This window comes from Episyrphus balteatus, chromosome 3 (assembly GCF_945859705.1).
Source record: "Episyrphus balteatus chromosome 3, idEpiBalt1.1, whole genome shotgun sequence".
Lineage (NCBI taxonomy): Eukaryota > Metazoa > Arthropoda > Insecta > Diptera > Syrphidae > Episyrphus > Episyrphus balteatus.
In genome coordinates this window covers 102,598,252-102,621,889 of record NC_079136.1, presented here as the reverse complement: position 1 = coordinate 102,621,889, position 23,638 = coordinate 102,598,252, and the positions used below count along the sequence as shown (strand labels likewise).

Sequence of the window (23,638 nt, the reverse complement as noted above, 5' to 3'; positions counted from 1 at the left end):
TAGATTTAGATCTTATCTCTTATACTTTCATTTTTCGCCTATTAGTGGTCAACTAGCGTGGAATTACCCAATCTGTTTTCAATAGAACTTTTTAATAAGATTAACAAAAATGAAAAAAAAAAACCCAAACATTTAATTCAAAAAAAGAAAGCGAACTACAAAGCCACGGTCGGCAGCTCAACTTACATCTCGGGCCCTTGATGCCTTACCTCATTTTGAGCACATAAGTTTTCTTTATATTTAAAAGCAAATGAAACAACAAATTGCAAATCAAGTTTTTAATATATTTCACAGTTTATTGTCGATTCTCGACGTTCGATTAATGTCGAGATATTAAAATACATAATATTAACATTATTTTTTTTTTTTCATTTTTTGTTAATTTTTTTATCTTTTTTTAATTTAATGTTTAAATAATTTTTGTTCCATTTTTGTATGTTATCTTTAATTAATAATAATCATAATAATAATAATAATTATAAGAATAATAATAATAATAATCTTTAGCGGTGTAAAGATTTATATTTGCTCATTTTTTTTTAATTTAATTTTTTTTTTCGTTAAATATAATAATAATTTATCCATTTGTTTATGAAATATTAATAATAATAATAATTCACGTTTTGTGTGTGTGTATTTTTTCTGGAAGAACACAATTTTGCTTTTTTGAATGTGTTCTTATTTTGCTTCAAAAAGTTACTTATGTATATAACTTTTTTTTTATTTTTAGTTTTGTAATTTCTCTATGAGGAAAAGAGCTTGGTTTTGAATTTTAATTTTTAATGAAATTTCATATAAAAAATCTACTTTGCTGTTTTTATAACTACTAGTTCAAAATATGTTTTGTTTTTTTTTTTTTAATTGAATAGATCCTTTGAAAAAAAAAAGTTAAATAAAATACTAATAATAAACAAAAGTGAACCCTGGTAGCATACCAAAGATGAAGTTCCAACCCATTTTTTTGATTAACTAAATTAAATACAAAACAGTTAATTCTTCTATATGAAATTTCAAATAAATTCTTTTTTTCGTTTGTTCTGTTGTAGTGTTTTTGAGTTTATATTTTAGATTCAAAAATTATTCTTGAAAAGCTGTAAAAAAGTTTTTTTTTTATTAGTAATACAATAGATATTGTTTTCATTTTCATTAAATGCTTTAATTTTAATATTTTTATTGGTTTTGTTTTGTTCTGTTGTTATTATAGAGAAATTGCAATTTAATGAACTCTTGTTGTTGTTTTTTTTTTTAATTAGAAAATTTTTAATCTGGCAAAGTTATCTTATAATAATATTTTTTTTTATTTAATAATAATTAAATCCATAAAACAAAATTTGCATTTTAATTAATTTTTTTTTTTGCTTTTTGTTTATTTAAGAAAATTTGTTAATAAATTTATTTGCTGACTGACAATTTAACAATATTTTTATAGAAATATTTATATATATAAATTAGGAATAAAATTATACAAATTATAAAAATCTTATAGTTTACAAAGCTTTTCCGTCATTTAAAAATTTGTTTTTACTTTGATATATTTATTTATTTATTTTAAAATTTATAGTAATAAATATTCTAATTTTTGTGTAGGCATGTGAGTTTTTTTAGTTTAATTTTTGCGGATTTCTTAAAATAACATATTTTATTTATCAAATTTTTCTCCGATTTGGTACAAACTTTCTTTGGTATCTTTTTACAGAGTTTTATTATATTTTTGTATTAATTTTAAATGTTCGACTATATTTTATTTAATATTTACAGCAGGTTAAGCTTAACTTTCTTAAAGTTAAATTATATGTGTTTGAATTATGTTTTATGATATTACGTTTTTGTTAAGTTGATATCAAGATATTTACAAACAAGTGTACTGTTACTAGTGTCGCAAAAAGATTTGTTATTTTTTTTAGTTTTCTAAGCTAAAATTAAAAGTTTTTTGTTTTAAGATTATAAAATAGTATTTGTTTGAGAGATATTTCGAAACCTATAAAAGATATTCCTTTCAAAATTTTATAAGAAATACCGATTTCAAAGAATGTAAGGAAAGTTATCTAAGAATAAAAAAAATTGACGCTATTGGGAATGCTATGTCTAGATTAATAACTTTCAAAATTTCTTATTGTCATGACTTTAATCAAAGAGCGCTTCTAACAACTCATGAGATGTTTTGTTTTCACATCAAGAAAAGGCAGTGAAATGCCAAAAATAGTTATAACCTTATCATCGTATGAAGCTCAATGCAACTTTAAGTTGAGTTTTTAATCGGAATTTGGGCTACTACATTTGATTATTATCTGACAAGAAATACAGAATTTGTTTTATTGTTTCTTACAATAAAATTTATGTAGGTAACCCTTGGATTTTTTGTCTGATAAACCATTTCAAATATACTGTCTTATATGCATCTTTCGAAATTATTAATATTAATTTGTTTTCTGAATTTTTGTTCACCTCAATTGGTAAATTTGTCAGCACTTGCATTCAAACCAAACTTATTTATGGAGTTTTATATGAGTATATGAGGAGTTCATGAAAGTTTGATTTTATTCTTGAACCGTCTTAAAAGAAACAGCTTCACAATTTTGAAAAAAAAAAAAACAACTGTTATTTTAATATTCTAAAGGAATAAAAAAAAGAAAAACCTGAAAATTAAATAGATATTCATTCATTTTGAAAAATCAAATCAATCCGCTTTTGAATGTTCTGTATACCAAATTTCATAGAAGTCTGTATAAGTAGTTAACAATAGAGTTGGAAATGAAAAAGGAGAGGGGAGGAGATTTTTGAAGGAAATTATTCCACCCACAGGACCCACAAAAGTTTGGTTTTTCAAAAGCGCTAGAACCATTTTCCAATTAAATGAGACTTAGAACTCCAAGTTTGTATCACTAAATTTATGCAACTTCGAATTTTTAGTTAATTAACATAAAACACAACGTTAAAAAAAATCACAGGTGCAGAGTTACATATCTGATATAATCTTATAAACTTTTTCTAGGTACGGATACAGATAGATATCTCTAAGTTTTACCAAAATCTTGAACTTTAATTTGACGTCACAAGTAAACATTAAAATAAAGCTAAATAAAATTTCATTAAGCATACAGAAAATTAAATTTCAAAGGTCAAGAAATTAAAAAAATGATAAAAGAAGTTTCGAAATATTTTCCAAACAAATAATTCAACATCTGCCTATTTTGCCCGAAAAAAAGGAAAAGTTTTGAATATTTTGTAAATAAAGATAAAATTTGTATTTTTGTTATTAAAACAACAATAAATTATAATATTATGTATAAATACCTATATTTGTTTGTTGTTTGCAAAAGTGTAATAACTCTTCATGCAATAATATTTTGTTTAATTCATCTCAAGCAGGTATCATTTTTACAGCTCATTCTATGTAAGGTACTTTTTTTTAGTTTAACTGATGTTTTAAAAATTCTATTTTCTTAAATATAAATATAAAAAAATTATATCAGATTTTCCAAAATCATTATCATCCTATGAATTTTTTGTTTGCATTATCAGGCAGAAGAAGAAGAATATATACATATATATAGTATATAAATCAACATTTTTTTTTTCTTTTTTTCATAATTTTATTAATTTAACAAAAAATTCTCTGAAATTTATTTTGGCTGATGATTTTTTCTGTTAAATCATTCGAACATACGTTTAATTTATTGTTATAATCAAAAATATTCAATTTTTATATTAAGGTATTTATGAAAGAAATGTATAAAAAATTTGATAATGTAATTTAAAATAAATTAAAACAATTTAAGAGTATACATACCTATATATTTTTTGTGTATAAAAAAAATCTCGCAGACTGGCAGTCGCATTTCTATTTGTTTTGTATTACAAAACATTTATTTATATAGTAATTTTAGTTTAATACTTTTTTTCTGTTAAAATTTTAAATTCTCATTTCTATCCATTTAATTTTTTGTCGGAAGGCTCGATGTCTTACTTATATGAAAATTATTATTTTTTTTTATGTTTTGTAATATAGAATTATTTCTTTTGTTTTATTTTAATATTGAAATATTTTAAATAAATTTATAGGTATACTTGGATGTCGTTTTTTTTTGCTCTCATTAATTGTTTTTTAATAGTAGCTGTCTACTAACTCTGATAGGCGTATCAGGATTTTATTTTATAATTCGCGAAATAAATTAATAGGCTTAAATTTATTATTTACAATTTTTTTAATACAAAAAAAAAACACTATAGTATTTTACTGGTCTTTTTTTTCTTCTTTTTATAATTTATATTGTTATTATTATTTATTACATATAGAAAATTTTACTTTCTACCTTAAACCAAAACAGAAGTATGTTTGTTTCCTTGTTTTGTTTTGTTTTTTTGTTTAGTTTTTGTGGCTGCATGTATTGACTTCTGGGATCCCATTTTTCCATGCGAATAAATGCATTTCTTTTATTGATATTTACACAAAAGTAAGACTCTTTTCTTGACTTGTTTTTTTTTTTTTAATTTTTTGTGTAAAAAAAGAAATTTTGTATCTCTTTTTGTTGAGGTTTTGTTTTATTTTGTAGAGCAAAACATGCTATTTTTACATGCTAAGTTTTATTTTTGCATTTACTTTTTGTCCTGCTAGATGTTTATCCATGTCGTCTTATTGCTCTTTGGATTACTGGAAAAATTTATTTGTATTTAAAATGCGATTGATTAAAATTAAAGAGTAATACATATGTATGTTTTTTTTTGTAAATAATTTTAAAAATAAGCAAAATGACGACTTATTTATTAATAGTTTAAGCTTGCTTTGAGCATTGTCAGAACATTTAACTTTGCTGCTTAAATTTTGTTTTATAAAAGCAGGCAGTATTGCAAATTTTTGTTTAAGCGTTTTATATTGAGTTCTCGGTGATGGTTACCTATGGATATTATTGCGGTTAAGAATCAGAAGAAAATAAATGGATCATGGAAAAAAATTAATTCTTAAGATTAGTGAGTTCATTTTGTGCTAACATTTCTTAATTACCTAATTGAATTTTGTAAACATTATGTTACAGTTTGAATGGATTTTAATACTTCTATGTTATGTATATCACAACAAAAACATTACTGTTAAAAAAGGAGCCAAGTTCTCCTATGTTGAAATTATGCTGGCACAAAAAGTACTGAGATGTAAAAGTGTACCAAGTTCTAAAGTTTGGGTTCAAATTCGTATCAATAAAATTTTGATTGTTCTCTTGACAATTTTTCTTTTAATTACCGATTTTTAAAGTTATTTCAAAAATTGCCAAGTAAACAATCAAAATTTTATTGATACGAATTTGAACCCAAACTTTAGAACTTGGTACACTTTTACATCTCAGTACTTTTTGTGCCAGCATAATTTCAACATAGGAGAACTTGGCTCCTTTTTTAACAGTAATGTTTTTGTTGTGATTTCACTACTTTTTGTAGTGAAAATGGGCGGTTGCCAAGCCCCCCTGGCTGAAATTCTCAAACTTTAAATTTTTTCCTTTGTATAAACTACCATCTCTACCATTCTACCAAATTTCAAGATTCTACGATAATCAGAAGTGCTTTATTATATTTAATGAAAATTCATCGGAAATGGGCGGTTGCCACGCCCCTTGGCTGAAATTCTCAAATTTTAATTTTTTTCCTTTGTATAAACTACCAGCTCTACCATTCTACCAAATTTCAAGATTCTACGATAGTCAGAAGTACTCTATAATATTTGATAAAAATTCAGCGGAAATGGGCGATTTTTCCCTTTGTATACACCACATGCCCTATCACCGTGTAAAATTTCAAGTTTCTACGTTTACGGGAAGTTCTCCATAATTTTGATGATCTGTCAGTGAGTGAGTGAGTGAGTGAGTCAGTCAGTCAGTCAGTTACGGTTTTTGCGATTTTTGAAGCCCTATATCTCAGAAACTACTCATCGTAAAAAGCTGAAATTTTGTGAGGAGTTTGGTTTTGACAAGCTCAATAAATGTAGCGAGTTTGAAATATCTAGCATCTTTGGTGTGGAAGCTAGAGGGGGTCGAAAATGGCCTGAGTTGTTTTCTGTAAATAAGGGTGTAGTGCCAAAGTTGCTAGAGAACTTGGCTGGGCACTACCGTGCCCCTTGATGTATATCGAAAAGTAAAAGGACTGGAGATTTATTAAATTATATTAAATAGAGCGAAACTGAAAAAGTCATTTTTTAAGATACCTAAAAAATGACTTTTTCACTAAATTATTATGAAACTATTCTGACCCTCGAACTCCTTGCGGTGCTAATTTTCTTTTAATTTTAAATAAAAAAAAATTAATATGATTTTTTTTAACTTTTATTTTCAATGTCAAACTTTTTGCAGTTTTTGATATACCGAAAAATTATATCTGCAATTTGTATTATGACTTTGTGCGCTATGTGCGTTTGCCTCTTTCTTTCTTCTTCTTTTTTTCTTGTATTTCTACACTCTACCAATGAAATGATGTTTGAATGATGTCTGTTCGAAGTTTAAACATATTGTTAAGTAGGAGTTTTTTCATTTTCGTTTTTTTCGAAAACACAAATCTTCGAATCTGAGTTCGAACATTTGTCTAGTGGCCTCTTGAATCAATTTTTGCAGACGTATTTTCACTGATCACTGTCATAACTAGACCTGAAATATTTGCAAATCGACAGAATTAGTATAGTTTGCATAATTTTTTTCAAGTGAGGCATAATTTTGGACAAAGGAGATGTCAATGCTGTTTCCACCTGACTGCGATTTTAACCTAATATATCTTAATCTAGAACACTAAGGTCCATTTTCTTCACTCGGAGTTGAACATAACTTGAGAATTTTAAATATAGAAATTCTCAAGTTTTGTTCAACTCCGAGTGTACTCTATAATATTTGATAAAAATTCAGCGGAAATGGGCGATTTTTCCCTTTGTATACACCACATGCCCTATCACCGTGTAAAATTTCAAGTTTCTACGTTTACGGGAAGTTCTCCATAATTTTGATGATCTGTCAGTGAGTGAGTGAGTGAGTCAGTCAGTCAGTCAGTCAGTTACGGTTTTTGCGATTTTTGAAGCCCTATATCTCAGAAACTACTCATCGTAAAAAGCTGAAATTTTGTGAGGAGTTTGGTTTTGACAAGCTTAATAAATGTAGCGAGTTTGAAATATCTAGCATCTTTGGTGTGGAAGCTAGAGGGGGTCGAAAATGGCCTGAGTTGTTTTCTGTAAATAAGGGTGTAGTGCCAAAGTTGCTAGAGAACTTGGCTGGGCACTACCGTGCCTCTTGATGTATATCGAAAAGTAAAAGGACTGGAGATTTATTAAATTATATTAAATAGAGCGAAACTGAAAAAGTCATTTTTTAAGATACCTAAAAAATGACTTTTTCACTAAATTATTATGAAACTATTCTGACCCTCGAACTCCTTGCGGTGCTAATTTTCTTTTAATTTTAAATAAAAAAAAATTAATATGATTTTTTTTAACTTTTATTTTCAATGTCAAACTTTTTGCAGTTTTTGATATACCGAAAAATTATATCTGCAATTTGTATTATGACTTTGTGCGCTATGTGCGTTTGCCTCTTTCTTTCTTCTTCTTTTTTTCTTGTATTTCTACACTCTACCAATGAAATGATGTTTGAATGATGTCTGCTCGAAGTTTAAACATATTGTTTTTCATTTTCGTTTTTTTTCGAAAACACAAATCTTCGAATCTGAGTTCGAACATTTGTCTAGTGGCCTCTTGAATCAATTTTTGCAGATGTATTTTCACTGATCACTGTCATAACTAGACCTGAAATATTTGCAAATCGACAGAATTAGTATAGTTTGCATAATTTTTTTCAAGTGAGGCATAATTTTGGACAAAGGAGATGTCAATGCTGTTTCCACCTGACTGCGATTTTAACCTAATATATCTTAATCTAGAACACTAAGGTCCATTTTCTTCACTCGGAGTTGAACATAACTTGAGAATTTTAAATATAGAAATTCTCAAGTTTTGTTCAACTCCGAGTGAAGAAAATGGACCTAAAATCAATTTCACTTAGTTTCAATTTTGATTTAAAATTTCAATTTCTGAAACTTAACTGTATCAGATGGTTTAGGAATTGTACTAATTGTTGCCAATGCCAAATTATATCTCTGATTCTATATGCAGTTTTAGAACTTAAAAGGAGTACTTTCACTACGATACAAGTACAAGACAAAAAAATCTGCTGAAAGCAAGATCAGAATAAAAATGCTGCTGCAATTATTTATTATTAAAATGAAGCTCAAAAGCTCATTACAGCGGAAACTATTTGAAAAAAAAAAAAAAAAAATAGACAAAAATAAAAAAGAGTTCAAAGTAGCGCTGCTTTTTGCAATATATTATTAATCATTTCAAAAGTAGGTACTGTACTGTATTTATTCAAGGAATAAAAGGAGAGTATTCAAGGCTAAGCCGCAAAAATATTAAAATTCATAGTTGGTATAAAGAAAATTTTCGTTGTGTTCGAATAAAAACACACGCCGAACTGTACTTAGACTTGATCGCTTTGAGATTGTTCTAAATCGAAGATTAAGTCATCAGTCAACACTATATTGGCCTTGGATCGTCCCTATAAATGTAAAATTAATTCATTTAAACTTAATTATTCAAAAAAGTCGTCACTTTGCAATGGTTAAAAATATTGTGTTTGAAATAAATAAATCTAGCAGTATTACATTAATACGAGTATAAGGTTGTATTATTTACACTATAATAATTTTTGGTGTACAAAGTTAAAAAAATTATATGAAAAATGAAATGAAATGCAAGGCAAATTAAGAAAGAATGAAAATAGAACACCATTAGGTTGACGCCAAACTACTTTATTATTTTTTTTAGAAAACATGCATTATAGACCAGGACATACCCATAAACTAATGCTGAATGTAAAGCCGGTCGATGAGTAATAGTTAATAGTTATGATAGGTTGATTAGAATAGTTAAAGATTTTTGCTTTTTTTTTTGTTTTGTTTTCAGTGCGTTAAAGGAATTCGGAATTTTCGTATTGTAAAAGCTTCATCCATAATTTAAGTCAAGAACTCATAAATATATATATATACTTTTTCTAATAGTATTTGCAACTGAAGCTTTCGAGTTAAGTCTTATTATAATATATTTTATTTTGATTTTCTCATATTTTGGCTTTTTAATAGTCTTGTAAATATATATTTTATGTATGAAATGTATATGTAAATATTTAGTTTTTCTGTTTTTTTTTTTTATAGGATCACTTTTTAGAATAACTCTTTTTTTATTAAGTGTGTAGCTGTAGCGAACGGAAGCAAGATCACAAATATTTTCTCATTGTTTTCTTAAGTTTTTTTTGTTGATTGGCCAATTAAAATTAGAATTTTTTTTTTGTTTATTATTTGTGTGTGGTGCATTTTCTAAAAGACTTTGAAATTCTATTAACTATGATTTCAACAGGTGAAAATGTAAGTACAACATAAAAGATAACTAAAAACAAAAACATAAGAGATTTGATAATTTTGTATTTTTTTGTTGATATTCTACTGAAGAATGTGAATGTCTCATTTTGTTTTGTATTTTCTCCATAAGAAGGCGTGATGATTTAAACTCTACGTGTGATTAAATCGTAACGGATAAACTTTTTTTTAGTATTTTTATAATTTAAGTGAATCAAGAGATGCTAGTGATGAGCGTCTAGATAAACTTAAATTTGTAGGACAACTGACCAGTGACGTTGTTCCGAAGAGTTTGTACCAGCCAATCACGATGTTTGATAAATTCAAATCGTCGAGCATTATTTGTGCCACACCCATGAAGACCTTTTTTTCAATACGTCCATAATCACCCCACACGGTTACCTGAAGAAAAAACAAAATGAAATTTATTTTAAAGATACAAGGTAAAATTTTTTGCAATATTGACAAACAAAAAACAGAAGTTTAACAAAAAGCAATATTGATAACTTTTGTATGTTTCTACGTGTTTTGTTATTAGAAGTGCCTCCCCGGAGGAGAATGGATTTCTACGAGCTCCCTAAAAAAAACAACGAACAAATACCTACCAAAAATCCTGAAATTGTCCTGGTCTATTTCCGATTTCAGCTCAAATATTCTCCTAAAAAATCCTAAGCTTACAGTGGCAATTATAAAGAACCAGTGAAGCAACATTGTTAAGAAGCCATTAGAGATGACACCTCTGACGTGCCACCTCATTGAAATCACTGGTTTGATGATGAACGCCGGAAAGCACATGTACCTACATATATATTACAAGGTAACAAAGCGGCGCGCACTCCAGAGAAGAACCGGAGCTACCAATGAGCTTAACAAACAAAAATTGTGTGAATTGGGTTTAAAGTATACTTAGCCGAGTATACATTTTTGACACAGTTTAGGTGAAAAGATAAATTTTCAGCTGTAAAAAATTAACGTGCCCTTTAGCTGTGTGAATTGGGATAAATTCTTGATGTGTAAAAAACTCATTACCAATTTTTTCCATCATCAATGAAGTAAAATATGTTAAAAAAAAATAATCAATATATACTCATAATGTTGGATTACTTTCTCAATTTTGTTTCTTTATTTTCAACTCTTGTTGTTAAAAAAGTTCACAAAACCTTCTCTCAAAAATGTATCCTCTGAAGTTAAAAGTTTAATCTGCTCCCAGAGCAGGATTTATTTTTGACGGCTAAAAATTTATCTTTTCACCTCTAAAGTGCCAAAATTTATCCTCGTCTACATATTTGACCCAATTCAAACACGGCCTTAAGAGGCAGGATATGTGAAGTTAGCATCCCCAAATGCTATTTTTATCTTTTTTTTTCAAATCTAAATGGTTTGATTGCCCAAGGTTAGCCCAGGATAGACCACGTTTCTTTAGCTCACCGTTAGTTCTAAAACTATAACGGAGTTTTTTTCACCTCAAAATCACAAGACATAATTTTTTTTTATTCGGTGCAATAATGTTATTTGCACTATTATGATCATGATTTCTTTCCTGTGAAAAATCGTTAGTTTGCTAGCCCAACTTTTATTTTCGCTATCCTACCCTTAGTTTAAAAATGAAATAACCATTAATTTTTATTTACCTCAAAAACGACAAAAAAAAATTTAGTTTTGTTCAATGCAAAAATAGTTGATTTATCACTGTGGTTCGTTTGCCCAAGATAAGCCCAGGCTAAACCACCATTTATTTTCGTCACCCCAACTGTAGTTGGTTACAAAGGCCAACTACGCTTCACTAACGTTTCAGTAAAAAAAAAAAAATAGTACGCATACACCACAGTGACCTTTTTTTAATTTATAATTTGGAAAAATTAAATCCACTGGTGTGGGCACTGGGCCTCAAATGTTAGTTATTTGACTAAGAATTCATGCTTGATTGAATGTAAGTATGTCTCTATAACATTCCTGTTAAGAAGCTTGATTTTTTTGTTTGCCATGTGAGCACAAGATACAAATATTTTTTTAAGTGTAAAAATTTGTTTGTCATATGAGCACCTAGAAAAGCTACATGTTTAGTAAAATTTTTCCAAAAGTACAGCAAATAGAAAACGGTGTGTGATATGATTTCTTTTTCAGTACACGAATGGTACTTTTTAAACCTTTCTCAAATAAACCATATAAATAAATGGTGGATAGCCTGGGCTAACCTTATTTTTTGTGGTTTTTGAGGTGAATACAAAATAATGCTTCCGTAATTTTTAAACTAAGGGTAGAATAGCCCCGAATGGGTAACACCCCCTCAAGGAGTAATGCGCCTTATAGATAGCACAGTTTTAACAAAAAGTGATATCAGTGGTAGATAGAGCTATAGAAATTTTTTTTTTTAAATATATCCAAGAATAACCCCTTGAATTTTTCTTATCTACCTACTATTGATATAAATTTTTGTTCCTTAGGCCTACAACACAGATCGAGCTTAATTTAAGCTCCCATACAAAAATCTTTCTAAAATTATGCCGATCTAAGATTTTTTACCAACTTCAGCACATCAGTTGTGCGCAGCTCCAGTTAAAAAATCACGAACTGCACGTTTTGTATCTGTCATAATTTGGCACACGGAAAAAAAGTGTAAAAACAATTAGCTCGATCTGCGTACTAGGCTTTATGTTATATTTTCAATTTAATTTTATAAATTTCATTTAAAACATACATTTTGTTTTTAAAAGTACATACAAAAACATCTTTTAGGCTGGTCTTAAACTCAAAACCAAGTATTCAATTTAATTACAAAAAATTGTTCGAAACAAAATGTACAAAATTATTGTTTTTTTTTTTAATTATAAATACAAATTTTCAAAAAAAAAATATATTTTGTAAGTCCAAAAATTTTTTTTTTCTTAATTAAAAAAATATCGGTTGCATGGCAGTTCGAATTTTGGCGATTTCAAAATTTGCCTATGGTAAAGAGCAAGTAAAAAATCATAAATATATACATACATAGAATAAAATATATAGTTTAAGAAACTAGAAATACGCTTTTATCACGCACTAAAAACTATAACGCACTTAAAACTATAAAATAATTTAATTGACTTATTGGAAATGGTTAGATCAAATAGCGTCGAGCGCTTTGTTTAAACTTTATAAACGTACAAGCAACAAAAATGCGCTCTACGCTTTTTGATCTAACAATTTCCAATAAGTCAATTAAATTATTTTATAGTTTTTAGTGCGTGATAGAAGCGTATTTTTAGTTTTTTAAACTATTTTATTTGTTGCTTTTTAGTCTTATCATATGTTTCGACCCCCCAATGCCCCTCTCTAGGGTCCGGACCGTCAAAATATTGTGTTGTCATCCGAACTTCATATATGTACAAAGTTTCAGTTCGATACGATAAGTGGAGGTGGGTCCAATTTTAGTTCCAAAATTTTATTACATTGTTTGTTAGTTAGTTAGTTAGTTAGTTAGTTAGTTAGTTAGTTAGTTAGTTAGTTAGTTAGTTAGTTAGTTAGTTAGTTAGTTAGTTAGTTAGTTAGTTAAAGAAACCCATCATATTTTCATCGATTTCAAGGCGGTGGCGGCGTATGTCTGTGCCTAAAGAGACGAGGCAAGTCTACTTTTGGCATCCCTGCCAAGCTCACCCGCCTGTTTGAAATGGCGAAAAAGAATTCAAATTAATGCGTAGTCTCATAGTCCCTCCGTCCATCTGATACACATGTATTACTTTTTGTCAATTAAACAGACATTTGGTTCATTTTAAGACATTTTTAAACATTTTTTTTTGTTTTTAATAATTTTATTTAAAAAAATCCAAAACTTTAGATTCAAAAGCCCAATTTTCTTATTCATTCGAAAATTGTTACAACACAGCCTATTTAAAAACGTTATAAATAAACTTGTGTATTTACCTGAAGTATGCAACCACTAAAAGGTTCCTTAAATACAAGTTGTTGTTGGTATAATGGATCAAGGGTACGTCGGGCTGTTGATGTTTTCGATTTGTCTATGCACTTTTTACCCGAAACCAAGTACACTTTGACATATGGCGCAGGTAGCATTTTTGAACCAGGCTTTTGCTGAAATTAATTAATAAAAAATATTATCAAGTTATAAAATATATTTATTTAAAATTTCATATTAATTCTAAAAAAAATAATATTCATCACATACTTGTAATCCTCTAGCTCGTATGACTTCAACTTCAAGGAAACCCTTCTGATGACACATTGAAAGTTGGATATCACCAAGTGATGGTGCACCAAGGACTTGTCGACCAACTAACTGTCCTGGCCCTAGTCCGTCAATGAATTCAGATAACTGACCATCGTTCATACGTAACGAGGGTGACCATCTACTAGGATCATCGAGTTGATTTTTTAAGTGTATTTTGAAGAGTAAGTGAAAAGTAAATAATTGAAGAAAAATATTAGTTTACAGATGTTTGAAAATAAAAAATAACTAAATAAATATTCACTAGAAACGAATACAAATTAAATTGAAAATTAATAGAATTTAATTTTTATTGTTTTTGTCCTCATTACAGGGAGATATAGAGACAGACATTTTGTTGTATATTTATTGTTGCATAACTTTGATGCCTTTTTTTAATTAGTATATACTCTATTTGAAAGTCGAGATTTCAATATAAACATGCATATTTTTTATCAAGAAAGTATTTTGAAAATAAATGTGCATAGCTAATTGAAGTAGTTTTGTAAGTGATTGTGTATAGGTACAGGTTTAGTTAGCAAAGTTTTGATGTTTTGAAAAGTGAAAATGTGTGAAGTGTTAAATGTTAATCTTTTTATTGTATTGAAATGTTTTAAAAAAATTTTGAAAAAGAAAACGTGCATAAGGTTGATCTTTATAGGTACTCATGCATGAAATATACCTACATAAGATATATAATTGATACTATAAGCTTTAATGAAAGCGGTAAGGCTGACTGAAATTCAAAATCTCTCGTAATGAAACAAATAAAATGCAAGATGTTTTGAAAAATCTTGCTCTTGCAAATTGAAAGCCGAAAAATATTTTAAAAATTCGAAGTGAATGGTATGAGTATTATCATAGTTCATGCTCCATCAGCGTTGCTTTTTGAGAATTCGGAATATAAAATTTCTTTCATCACGTGAAAAGGTACCAGCAACGGACTCCTGTTGGTTTCGAAAAGTGGACACATTCATAAATGCGCAAGCTAAGAAATGCTCCAGAGAGTATGAAAAACTGGTAATTTTCATAGAATAAAATTTTATTTCACAAAACAGAATCACATTATGCCGTTTGGTTTCACTCAAGGATTCTGAAATCCAATAAAACACTTCCACTCTATTTTGAAATTTTATATCTGTATTGTTGAATAATCAAATAAAATTGTTTTACTTTTCGACTAGGAAATTTGGTTTGACGTTTAATTATTTATATATTAGTGATTTTGAGTGAATTCTGTTTTGAAATCAAGAAGAGAATTTTTATTCCGGGAAGCGTTCTGTCTCTCAAATTCATGCCAATAAAACACTTTCGCTCCACTTAAAATAGAAATAATTTAAATAATTTTTATTATTTTTGTTATTTTTTTCTTCGTTATCACTTTCAGAAGGCTTCTGAAGGATTCCGGACTCTTCCGGAGAGCCAAGACGACATTAATTCTTTAATATTTTTTCTACGTCCTTTACATATCAATCAAACTATTTAATAATCTTTAATTGAATTTTTTTTTAATTGAAAAAATAATGTGAAATTTAATTTCCTCCGTGGATTCAAGAATTTCAATTCTCGATGTTAAAGACAAAGTTGTTTTTAATTTTTTCTTGTTGGCTTTGTGCATTGCATTAATTAATTGCATGGAAGGGTAAAGGATTTGGTATAAACTCGTATATAATATGTTTTTTCGCCCGAAAAAAAACCATTCTTATGTTAAGAAATATTTTGAACTTTGAGCGGAATTCAGAGTCGTTACTCAAGTAAAAATTTTTCTCAAGCACAAGTCTGAGATGAATTTTCTGAGTTTTTGCTCAAGTATTTACTTCAAAATTTCCTCAGTTGGAATTCATTAGCTAAAGTAAAGACACCTATAGGTTTTCTTAACATAATCAGTAGCTGAAGTGGACCAAACGCAAGACCAAATGTTCACTTGAGTAAAATTTTTACTTGAGTAACGACTCTGAATTCCGCTCTAAAATTTTGAATTTTGAAGTTAAAATATTAATTACTGTTGAGTTTGCAAAAAATCGTATCAACTAATCGATTGCAAAATTGAAAAATGTGATTTTTGTATTGTATTTTTTTGTTGTAAATGTTAACTAAAACTCTTGCAAACAATCAAGTTTTAATTGTTTTATTCTGATTGGGAAATGAAAGTCAAAAGGGATACTTTTGAAAACAACAAATATGCTCCCTACGGTGAAACACTGCGGAATATCGGTGATTGTTTGCGGCTTTTTGAGCTGCAGACTGTAGCCCATTACATTACATCAAATCAAAGCATTTATCGATAATTGCTAGTCAGTTCCATATGCGCAGAAAGAAGTGACTCTGCGTTGGCTCTTCGAAAAAGTTATGGTCCCATACATTTTTGAAAGCTGGTAAAACAGGGGGACAAACAATAGGTAGGTACTCCTATTTTAGCCGTAACAATGATCCGACTTGAAACCGATTGAAAATGTTTGAGACATCTTTAAGATGGTGGAGATTGTAGAGAAAAAAAGCTCACTTCCGCAAGTGCTTATTTGACGAGCAGTCATCGAAACAAAGGTAACTTAGTTTTGGACACGAAATTCTGAATCTATATTAGGTAGTTTTCAATTTTTATTTTTTTTTAAATCAATGATTAAGTATTCGTTTGTGTTGATATTCTCAAATGAACTGAATAGACGTAGACACAATATTAAAACAATATCTTGTTTCAGTTTTATCTTTTATGTACGCACAAAAAATTCTTTGAACATAGGTAGGTACATTGTTTAGATTTTGAGAGTTTTTGAATAAAAAAAATGGATCATTTATGCATGCCTACATTTATATCCAGCTCTATGAATTCTCCTAGAGAACCATAATTTTAAGAATAGGGTAACCAATAAGTCACCTGTTAAAATTAAGTGCGCTATTAAAAAATTTTGTATTTTCCAATTATACGGAATTTTCCTAAGCAGAAGTTATGATATTTGTAGTAGAAATTTTAACATGAGTGATAACAAACACAAGATAGTAGTTCATCTGATATGATTCGAGCCATAGTGATGGGAAGAGATTCCATCAAGGCGGTTCCAAGGCGATATTGGAATCCGATATCATTTGTATTTGTGCACAACGAATTGAAGTCGAACTCACTAACATTTGATGTACAATTTGTGAATTATTGCATCCAATTTACAATAGGTACAATAATACTATAAATTTTCTTCATATCGAAACGAAATGAAATATTTTAGTGTTCGAAACTACAATCAGGTTTTAAAACAAATTAAATTTTTAATAGGTATGCAATAAACTAACATAAACATTTTTTACAAACACAACGTCTGGAAATTGGGAGCCAAGGGGTATTAAACTGATTCTTTGGATTTTAGCTTAGAAGTTTATCCAATATTTGAAAACATTGACCTAAAAAAACATAATTTTTCATTTGATGATGATATGTGTCAATGTTAATTTTCGAATTCAGGAAGTGTAACTACTTACAAAAAAGAATGGGTGTACAAATGTAAACGCCATTCAAAATACACTTAGTAGGCTCATACCATAACACAACTGTTTTCCAATATATGTATATATTTATATATATGTATATATGAGCCCTAGATTGTGCTACTTGCTAATCTCTTTGACATTTCCTTTCAAAAAGTAAAATTTTCATACTCCAACGCAACGCCGCAAAAAAAGTATAACTTCAAAACGAAAAAAAAAATAAATTGCACGACTGGGGTCGCACGTACTTGCTCTTATGCTTAAAGTAACTATAATGTTAAAGCTTTTCATTCAAGAAATTTAAAATTTGATATTTTGAAGAAATTTCATAAGCAGTATAAAAAAATTAAATCTGTTTTTATAATTAATTAAACTCCGTTTTAAATTATCTTAAAAAAAATAAAAAATATGCCATTTTATTTCTTGTATAAAAAGGTATTTTTAGAAAAAAATTTTCGAAAATTGTAGGAGCGGTTTTTTAAAAAAATAATTTTTTATATATAAAAATTTTTTAACATTTTTCAAAAAAAAAGTTGGTATGCCATTTTGAAGAAATAATTAATTTACACATAAAAACTAAATTTCAAAATTTTTCATTGATTCGTTTTCAAAAAATTGATTTTTCAAAAAAAAATTTTGAAATATTTTTAAAAAAACCAAAAATGCGTTTTTTGAAAATTTTCTAAAATTTTAATATTATCTTTACTTACACACTTTTGTATTAAAATTTTCATTTAAATCGGGTTAATGTTGTACAAGATATTCAGAAACGAAAAAAACCGTTCTATGACAGGTACCGTTAATAACGGTACAAAAAATATTTTTTTTATTTAAAAAGTTGGCTATTATGTGTACTACACACAAAAATTTTAATCAAAATCGTTAGAGCCGTTTTTGAAAAAAATTAACTTTTCTATTTCCGTTATATGGCAGGTACCGTTAGTTTTGGTCATAAAAAAAAAATTTCAATTTCCCCTCTAGGGAATCACCAAAAACTGCTAACCACCAAGTTTGAAGAAAATCACTTCACTCGTTTAGGCTGCAGCTCCAGATAGAGACAGACACACAGACAGACAGACAGACAGACAGACAGACAGACAGACAGACAGACAGACAGACAGACAGACAGACAGACAGACAGACAGACAGACAGACAGACAGACAGACAGACAGACAGGCAGACAGACAGACAGACAGACAGACAGACAGACAGACAGACAGACAGACAGACAGACAGACAGACAGACAGACAGACAGACAGACAGACAGACAGACAGACAGACAGACAGACAGACAGACAGACAGACAGACAGACAGACAGACAGACAGACAGACAGACAGACAGACAGACAGACAGACAGACAGACAGACAGACAGACAGACAGACAGACAGACAGACAGACAGACAGACAGACAGACAGACAGACAGACAGACAGACAGACAGACAGACAGACAGACAGAATTGCCGGACCCACTTTTTTGTCAATTTAGGTTGTAAGCTGTCTATAAGTTTTGATAGTTTTATGAAAACACTGATTAACTTTTTCTCTAGTCCAGTTTATTTTTTTATTTTATTTTAAGACAATTTTTTCGACATTTTTGATATCAAGAAAGTTAAAAATTTGATTTTTCAAGTAGGTACCTACCTTAGCAGGCAGGTAATGCTAAAAATATATTGTAATTTTAAGGTTTTTATTCCTCTTTTACCATTCTGAAGTTAATTTGTTTGTTGTACTGTTTGATGTAAGGAAATGTTAGCCTTGATGTTGAATTTTTCTTTTCTTCAAATAATATGTATGGTGGAAAAAAAACATTTTTACATCGATGTAAACAAATTAATAGGTAATAATTGTTTAAAATCGATATCTACATAGTATCGATTTTTTCTATTAGATTTTAAAATCATTAGGTATAATCACCCCCCTACCAACGAAATAATTATTATTTGTGGAATTGTCGATTCTCGCTCTTAAGTAATTAACATTAACAATAATTGTGGACAATTTTGATTTCTATAAAATTAACTATTTCTACCTATATCTTTGAATATGTAGGTACTTATTAAAATAATTATCCAACGGGAAAGTGGTTTTTGTATTTGAAGAAAACAGAACTCCACTTCTTAACATGTGAACGCAAAAAATCTATTCTATATGGGAAAATGTTTTCTGTTAATGTTATGGTGATATATATACAAAACTTTTTTCATGAATTAAAATGTAAATATTTATACATTTATTTACCCAAAAAATATTAAAATAATAAAAGGAAAACAAACATGCGCCCATGCAGAATTGATTCAATAGTGTTGAAATAAGTATTCTGACTGATATGCACTTAAATAAAACTGAAAATAAAGTATATAGCCAATTGTTCGCAAATTAATTATAATATTATAAATTATTAACAAAATATCAAACAAAATTATAATTACTATAAGTACATGTATAAGTATACAAAATAAAATAAAAAATAAAATACACAACAATAAATAATTTGTACACGATGTTCAGAGGATAGAGGCGATCCAACTACATCTGACACCTATGTCCTTTTATTGTACATCATCATCATTGGCAACCTTCTATTACAAAACGGTAATTGTGACCTAATCTATTTAATTAATTTTTTTTTAATATTTAAATCAAAAAAATTACACCGAGAGCAAAAAATCACAGCAGCATTTTTAAACACTCACTCACAGTTATGACATTCAAGAACCTTATTAAAATAAAACAATTGTATTTACACAATCAATATAAGAACCAAAAAAAAAACTAAAATTTTAAGCCATCAAGTAAGTATATAGACACTTGAATAAGGGCACAACAAACACTTTTTTATTTATTGTATATTATTGAAACCACACATAAAAACTAGAAGACAAAGATAACAGTGTTATATATGTATGCAAATATACATAATATATGAAGATATATATATATATATATGTATTTTATTTATATATTCATATTTAAGAAACACAGTCTTATAATAGAGAGAAAGAAACAGAGACAGAGTGTGAGAGAGATAGAGACATTTTTTTTTATTTGGGCGACTTACGATGAACCCTCTGAACTTGATATCGAGTGTACGCTTCCAGCTCGATATGACGAAGATGTTGGTGTCACTTCAACTGACCGCTGAATGCTGCCAGAGGAACCACGACTTGTCCGTTGATACTGGGGTGGAATACCCAAGTCTGTTGAGAATTATAAGGGATGCACAAATATATGGAGTATACATCGACACAGATTTATACAATTAAAGATACAGATAGATTTTTGTGTTTTATTTTATTTAAATTAATTTTTTTTTAGATTTATTTATATATTTTCTTGGTTCTGGGTCTGATCGCCGGGTTACACAGGACATGATGCCTCCTCTTTTTTTTTTATTGACATCCAACGAAAAAACAAACAATAAAAAATAAGAAAACACAACGTAAAATCTACATTGAAAAAAGCAATGAAATTTCCACTGAAAAACTTAAGTTGTTAAACATAAAAAAAAACAAGTTATTATGATATTATGTTTTATTTTTTTTAACAAAATCGAAAAACTCACTTTGCTACGAATTTTCCATAGATAAAAACAATTTTGCTTGATATTTTAAAAAGGAAGAACTATAGTTTCAAAGGTTAAGCTAAAAAGTTTTAAACTCACAAAAATTAAATATTTCTGTGTTATATTCTGAATGTTATTTTATATGAACTGTGTGAATTTTATTAGGGTTGCGATATATTGATAGTATGATTGTGGTTTTATGTTTTTTTGTGTGTAGGTGTGCCTTGATTTTCTTGAAGTCAACTGTTAAGTCTATGTCTCCCTGTTTCAAGAAACTATTATTTGCAGAAATTTGTTTGTTGAAAATTTTAGTACAATTTTAATAAAATTTAATAAACAAGAATAAAAATAGGAAATTTCATTTGAAAGATTTTTATATAAAAGAGTGATAAACATTGTTTATTATTGTCTAGTGATATGAAGATGCAATTTATTTATAACAAATAATAATAATATTAATATTTTCTAACAAAGTAAAAATGCAATATAAACGTATATATTATTTTGTTGGGGTGATAAATTCAAACATATTCCTTGTGCTTACTTAGAAAGAAATTTATGTAAACCATTTAAAAAATTCATGCTAAACAAAATTGATTTTGCCAGTTTTGTTTTGTTAAGTTTTTTTTTGCTAATATTGTGTTATTTTGAATGAGATATAATTCTGTAAGATTTTCTTTTATATGGAAATTTATAGGAAATTTCTAGTTAAATATAATGTTAGTATGAGTTCAAAAGTTGCTAGTTATTAATAGCTGTGAAAAGCAGGATTTTTTTTAAATATTAAAATAAATTGCGCGATCGTAGAACAACAAGGTACAAGTAAATCAAAATGTTTTTTGAGAAAAACGCTTCCAGCATAAACAGTTTACTCAGTAAAATACTGAGTACCAATAAAACGCGGTTATTTTAATATTACAAGATACTTGTTGATTATTACGCAATTGCTTCTACTTTTTTTTTATTTGCACATCCATTACTTTTAAGTGCGGCTTTTAAAAATAAATTAAATTAGCTCAAATAAATAACTGTTCTTCATTTTTCGTTCATCGGGATTTATATTTAAAATAGTTAAAAAACGGTTATTTGTGGAAATTTTAAACGTCAATGGAAGTACTCGTGTTCTCCAAATTAACTATTGAATAGTAAATTTTAACTATTAAAATAGTTACTACTTTAACTATTCAAAATAGTTATACCAATTTTGATTTGTATTTCTCTGGAGTGCAGGTAGGTATATATACCTTTATGTATGAATGTATAATGTTTCTCATTGCATAGAACAGGAATATGTATACACAAAAAATAAAAGTTTTTGATCTCAAAGTAAAAGATCATTCATAAAATAGAAAATTACCCCAACATGACTAAACGCACTCAATTATTTATTTATTTCCTTCATCAAACAGAACTAAAACTAAAACTTTCTTAATTATATTTAACAAACAAAATGATACATAACTTAGTTCACCATAGTTCTTTACTGAAAATAGTTTGTTTTTAAAGCATTCTCTGCTTAAGTACATTTTAAAGTCTAGAACATACTGAGTTTGCCTGTTTTAAACAATGTGTAATTCGTTCATTTTTTCCATAATTTACTCTGTGAAAAAAGACATAAAACAGATGAGAGTGCCTTAGTTCACGATTACGTACACGCAAGTTCATTAATGAAAGTAGATCAGGGCCATTGATTTTGTAGTCAATGTAAAGTTGTAAAGTTTGGATACCAAGTAACAAACATCGAGTCGTCTAGGCTATCTCGATTTTTTGAATTAAAAAACTTCTACACTGAGGGAAAAAACGCAACGTAAAATGTAAAATGTTCAACGTTGATTTAATGTTGAAAAAATTCACATGAAACTTCTTCAAAATAAAATTGAAACAACGTAAACATTTTTTTTTATTTTTGTCGGACTTCAGCTTTTCTTGCATTTTATCACTCTAATTTTCAACAGTGAGATAGCACGTTGGTAAAGCATTCGCCTAGTAACCCAAGAGTTGTAGGTTCGATCCCCAGCGGTTGCCCATTTTTTCTATTTTTTTTTAATGAATTCATGCTTTTTTTTAAGTTGAAACAACTTTGATTTAAAGATGATTTATAACGGCAAACCACTTTAAACTAACGATGTTCTACTTTGATCTTAAAATTTTCGTTTTCAACGCAAAATCATTCCGAAAAATAGTTGAATCAACGTGGTTTTCGTTGATTTTAAGTTGTTTTTTCCCTCAGTGTATCCATATAACCTGCTTAGGACTTGCTTTGGGGTTGCTGGATTTGCTTTGGATTGTTGGGTTTGCTTTTCTTAATTTATTTAATTCACAAACCTTAACACACAAGATACTAACGACAATAGAAAAATAGCGGCAGTTTTCTTGGGTTTCTACTTCTATTTATAATTAAGGAATGGAAAAACTTCTCACATTTTTACGATCTTCTCATGATCCGAAAAAATAAAATTCTCATACAGATACTTTTCTATCGGTATCTGAAAATTTCAGTTCTCTTATTCTTTGGATGTGTTTCAAACGTCCGTTTGCATTGACGTGGATTTTGATTTTTTTAAATAATATTTTCTTAGAATAATTATTGATGAACAATTTTGATCACACATACACATACACACATATATGTGTCGGAAGAACGCTAAGTGAGCAAAAACCAAACCCTTTTTTATGACATTTCATCGAAAGCAATGTTTCAGGATTTTCCGTCCCATGTAAATGCAAAGATTTTTTCTGGAATTGGTTTTTTACTGCTACGCGCGCCGCCGCACCGCCCGGCGCGGCGGCTGCTGCCACTGCAGAAACGTTTCACTCATCGAGCTAAAGAAAATATCAAATTCGAATTGAAAGAGGGCTATTTGTAGTTACGTGCACCACAGGTATTTTAACTTTTACCCGGAAGACAATATGCATGCATATGAACTTTTTTGTTTGTGTTCTCTTCTATGTTGTTTAATATT

The 23,638-nt window shown here is 28.4% G+C and overlaps 1 protein-coding gene across 19 annotated transcripts in view; it reads right to left on the bottom strand.

Moving 5' to 3' along the window:
* Window positions 1–582: 582 nt before the first annotated feature.
* The window catches only part of LOC129913228 (regulating synaptic membrane exocytosis protein 2), a 202,312-nt gene continuing 179,256 nt past the window's right edge, over window positions 583–23,638 (bottom strand). For 14 of the 19 annotated variants that reach the window (XM_055991790.1, XM_055991791.1, XM_055991804.1 and 11 more), the window contains 4 exons: window positions 13,592–13,775; window positions 13,330–13,497; window positions 9,703–9,834; window positions 583–4,651 (listed from right to left, as the gene is read on the bottom strand). In XM_055991790.1, coding sequence (XP_055847765.1) covers window positions 4,649–4,651; window positions 9,703–9,834; window positions 13,330–13,497; window positions 13,592–13,775 — 487 coding nt within the window. In that variant the 3' untranslated portion in view covers window positions 583–4,648. Of the gene's footprint in view, window positions 4,652–9,702; window positions 9,835–13,329; window positions 13,498–13,591; window positions 13,776–20,171; window positions 20,311–23,638 lie in introns of those variants that run through there. The other 5 variants (XM_055991796.1, XM_055991797.1, XM_055991795.1 and 2 more) reach the window with 5 other exon arrangements.